This window comes from Pinus tabuliformis, chromosome 8 (assembly GCF_031772625.1).
Source record: "Pinus tabuliformis cultivar Carrire ecotype Pingquan chromosome 8, CPIR1, whole genome shotgun sequence".
NCBI lineage: Eukaryota > Viridiplantae > Streptophyta > Pinopsida > Pinales > Pinaceae > Pinus > Pinus tabuliformis.
Window position 1 is genome coordinate 257,743,685 of NC_142294.1, and position 3,775 is coordinate 257,747,459.

At 36.2% G+C, this 3,775-nt stretch overlaps 1 protein-coding gene across 1 annotated transcript; it reads left to right on the plus strand.

Annotated features, from left to right (window-relative positions):
* The first annotated feature begins 467 nt into the window (after window positions 1-467).
* LOC149235135 (putative E3 ubiquitin-protein ligase ATL44) lies at window positions 468-1,456 on the plus strand. Its single transcript, XM_089461294.1, has one exon. The coding sequence runs from the start codon at window positions 767-769 to the stop codon at window positions 1,313-1,315; it is 549 nt and encodes a 182-aa protein (XP_089317420.1). The 5' UTR covers window positions 468-766; the 3' UTR covers window positions 1,316-1,456.
* The last annotated feature ends 2,319 nt before the right edge of the window (window positions 1,457-3,775 follow it).

Below are 3,775 nucleotides of genomic sequence, written 5' to 3' on the forward strand. Positions count from 1 at the left end.
AGTAACCAACTCCTCGAATGACCAGGAGGACAAGCAACTGTAATGTGCGGTTATTGATGATTAAGGGTTCAGTCATGGAATCGGCACCTTTGACGATGGTTGGGTCCTGCACAGTGATCGTATTTCAACGCAACCTCGCTAACACTTGGGATTTGCTGCCTTTATATATTCAATTCTGGTAATCATTTCTAAGAAGGCGTTAACTATATTTCACAATATTCTTTAAAGCATATCTTTATTTCGGTCCATTTTAATTAATCGATTTGCAGTCGTAAAAAAGCGTAAGGAACGGTCCAAAATTGGGCTAGGTCATCACGGGACCCACGTATTGTCCACAAATTCTTTGTTTAATCTCCAAGTTGGAGAAGGATCTGATACGCTGTGGACTTTCTGATACACGGATCCCAACAATTGTATATAAATTCTTGGCTATATCTCTCATGAGGGAAATTGGGTTTCAGATGAGAAAGAAGGCATAAGCTTGTTTGGCCTATCTGATTAGAGTGATAAGCATAGCTTTCTTCCCCACGAAACCAGCAATTATACAACTCTGTCTCAACTGTTTGGTATTTTGGACTTTCGCCTCAGATTCGTTTTCAATTGGAGTGAAAGAATGAGGCAGCTTTGAAATGGTTTCGACGCAATTTTTTTTAAATATGCTGAGCGCCGAACTCTGCACGATTTGATCTTTTTATAGTCGTGGCTCTAACCCCAGATTGATGAGGGGAGGATGGTTTGAGAGTCCCTGAGCGATACACTACATGAGATGGACCTGTCATACGAATTTCCACAAGCGGAGATGAGTGAAAGCAGGATGGTTATTCTTCTTGCTTTGCTATGCTCTTTCATAACTCTAGTGGGTCTTGCTTCAGTTGTTCCGTGGGACTATATTTGGAGGTCATGCCAGAGTCATATGGCCACCAGAATGGCTAATACTGGGATGACAGAGGAGTCCATAGAGGCGCTTCCATCAATCATCTATGGTAAATCGATCCAACAGCTTCCGGGGATATCGATTGCAACGGATTGCCCGATCTGCTTGGTGGACTTCGTGGAAGGTGAAGGTGTAAGAGTGTTACCAAGCTGCAACCATGGCTTCCACGTGGAATGTATAGACAAATGGCTTCGTTCTCACTCTTCCTGTCCTACATGTAGACGTTGTCTTCGTCTATGTGGCTATAAAAAGATGGCAAGCTACACAAAGCGCAGCAAATCAAACGCCCATGAAGGGCAGCTTCACCAGCCAAGAACAACTCAGGAGTCTCAAGTAATCATTGACATTGAGTCTGGAATTAAGCAATCGATATGTACTTGACCAGCTAATCCAAAAGGAATGAATACGGCCATTCACAAAATGTTCGGAATAGACGAGATTGTATGCATGGAAAACCTGTGATGAGTTCAGAGTGTTCATTAAAACAGGCCTATTATTAGGTGCACTGTAAAGAGATGAAAGTTGTGAAGACTCTTCTTAGATGCAGACTTGTATCACTGGATTATTTGAAAATATATATATACTGTGCTTTTAAATGTCATAAAACACCCTCATTGATATGAAGCATTTGTATTTGACCTCCAGTGATTTCCCTGAGATATCCCTGAGATATCCCATGTTTGTGTGTTTCTCTGGTTATTTTACATGGCATTCAATCCAAATACCTTACACTAAACTGTAAAGTTTGCTTTTGAACCAAGATTACAAAGATAGTAGATGTTTGTGAAATCTTAAGACCCTTAATTTCATTCATATTAAAATGATGAATTTACATTTCGTATATATACTTCAAGAGTGGATTTAGGTATTATCCTAATCAAGCAGCAGCTTTAGACTAAGAGTTAACCTGAAGATAAAACTCATAAAAAAAGACTGTACACTTTGTCATCGACATTTTCCTGAGATTCTGTTACTCTCAAACTAATAAAGACCTCAATTTTTTCTCGGTGATCTAGGTTCGTTCTTGTCAAACTTGTGAGGTAAGCGTAGAGGAGGAAAAATTATTTTGTAGTCGCTACACTTGGAGAGTCGCTTAAGCCCCACAGACCATTTTTATTGTTGGTGATTTCCAATCCTAGAACACAGTATTTTGATACTTCCATATGCTCAATGGATACAACTCAAGAAAAGATAGACATTTAAATAGGGTTCCCCAGTAATAACATTAGCTTTTTTGGGCTGTAATTAAGGGATGCGTGGTGAGCATTTTATGTACAAATTTGATTTTAAACACTATTAGAACTATATATTAATGCATACATTATTTACAATGGGGCATTTATGTATCTAATCAGTATTCTTGAAGCATCTCATAACTATTATTATTTATTGTTTTCTTTGATGGAGAAATTTGATGTCACACAACTTGATGGTTGGGACACACTTTGGTCCTGCATACTTGATATGATAAGGCTTATACAATGCTTTTGACGAAAACATACGAGAATCATATACTAGCTTTTAATTTTGTTTTATGTTATTTATATAGTTCTCGGTTGGTGGAGAATTTTTTATGCGACACAATTTGGTCCTTCATATTTTAATATGAAAATCATGTACCTTCACTTAAGGAGAATTTTTTTTTATGGGAGACAATCTGTTGATCCATGCTTAATTTGGAGAATCATGTAGCTGTTATTTATGGTTCTCCGTTGATGGAGAATCTTTGATGGGACCTATTTCGGTGCATCATACTTAATATGGTTCATGCATCATTTTAACAAAAACATATTATAAATTTGTAGTTTTCAACCTTGTGTTATCTTTTTCACGGTGTGCTTTATCGTCGTTTTAGTCTTTTCAATCAATTGATTTCATGACGAGGCCTGAGTAGTGGAAGTGTCCCTGGAGAGGCTTTCAAAGTGGAACGTAGTATCTTCGGGTCTCTCTTTATTCAATATATTATATTCGAGTGCCGCAAGGCTACCTCTAGAGCCTTTCAAAGCGGAACGAAGTATTTGATGAGGCTCTTCGCAAGCTTTGCTGAATATAATATCATAAAATAAAATGAAAAAATATTACTTGTGTTTAATTGCTTGATTCTTGAGATAGCATCATTAACAAAATCGCATGGGTTGTGGTCGTGGAAATGTAAGATTTTCGTCCAGAGAGGAATAATACATGGCATTGAATTTTAGCCATACACTTAAATGAGTTATTTTAGTATGATTTTATTATTATTATTAATTTAATGTATGGGGAATTGAATTTTGAATCTTATAGTTTACATAATATTTTTAAATAATAAGATTTTAAATAGAATTATTTTTTATAAAAAAAATTTTGTTTTATTTTTTTGGTTAATAAATTAAAATTTTTATATTAATTTAGAAATAATTTTCCCTAGCTTCCATAATCCAAACCATACCAATAACATAACTTCAAAATTTTGATATTATCTCTATTATTCCTGATCTGGTAATCAGATAACATAAAACAATAAAAAAAAAACTACATAATCAACCTTACAAGACTATCACAAATGTCTAAATTACAAAACAGAAATGAATTGAATCCAACATATTCAGTCAACTATGTGGAGCGTGCAATAGGTGGTTGTGGATAGCCACCGGTGTCAATGAAGCAAGATCAATTCCGATGAGCTTCTAAGTTCATATTCACATCCATTTTCCCCTGAAGCTCAATAAATGCATGTGCGTACTCGCCACATGAGGATTTCGATGTGCCAATACATTAATTATTATCGGCATATATGGAGAAGTCGTGGTCCTAGTAGAGTTACGTACATCAAGGATCCATTCTTTCGCTACAGGCTCAGCA

What these genes read in the sequence shown, in the direction of transcription:
- LOC149235135 (XM_089461294.1), top strand. Translation starts at nt 767, where the DNA reads ATGGACCTGTCATACGAATTTCCACAAGCGGAGATGAGTGAAAGCAGG.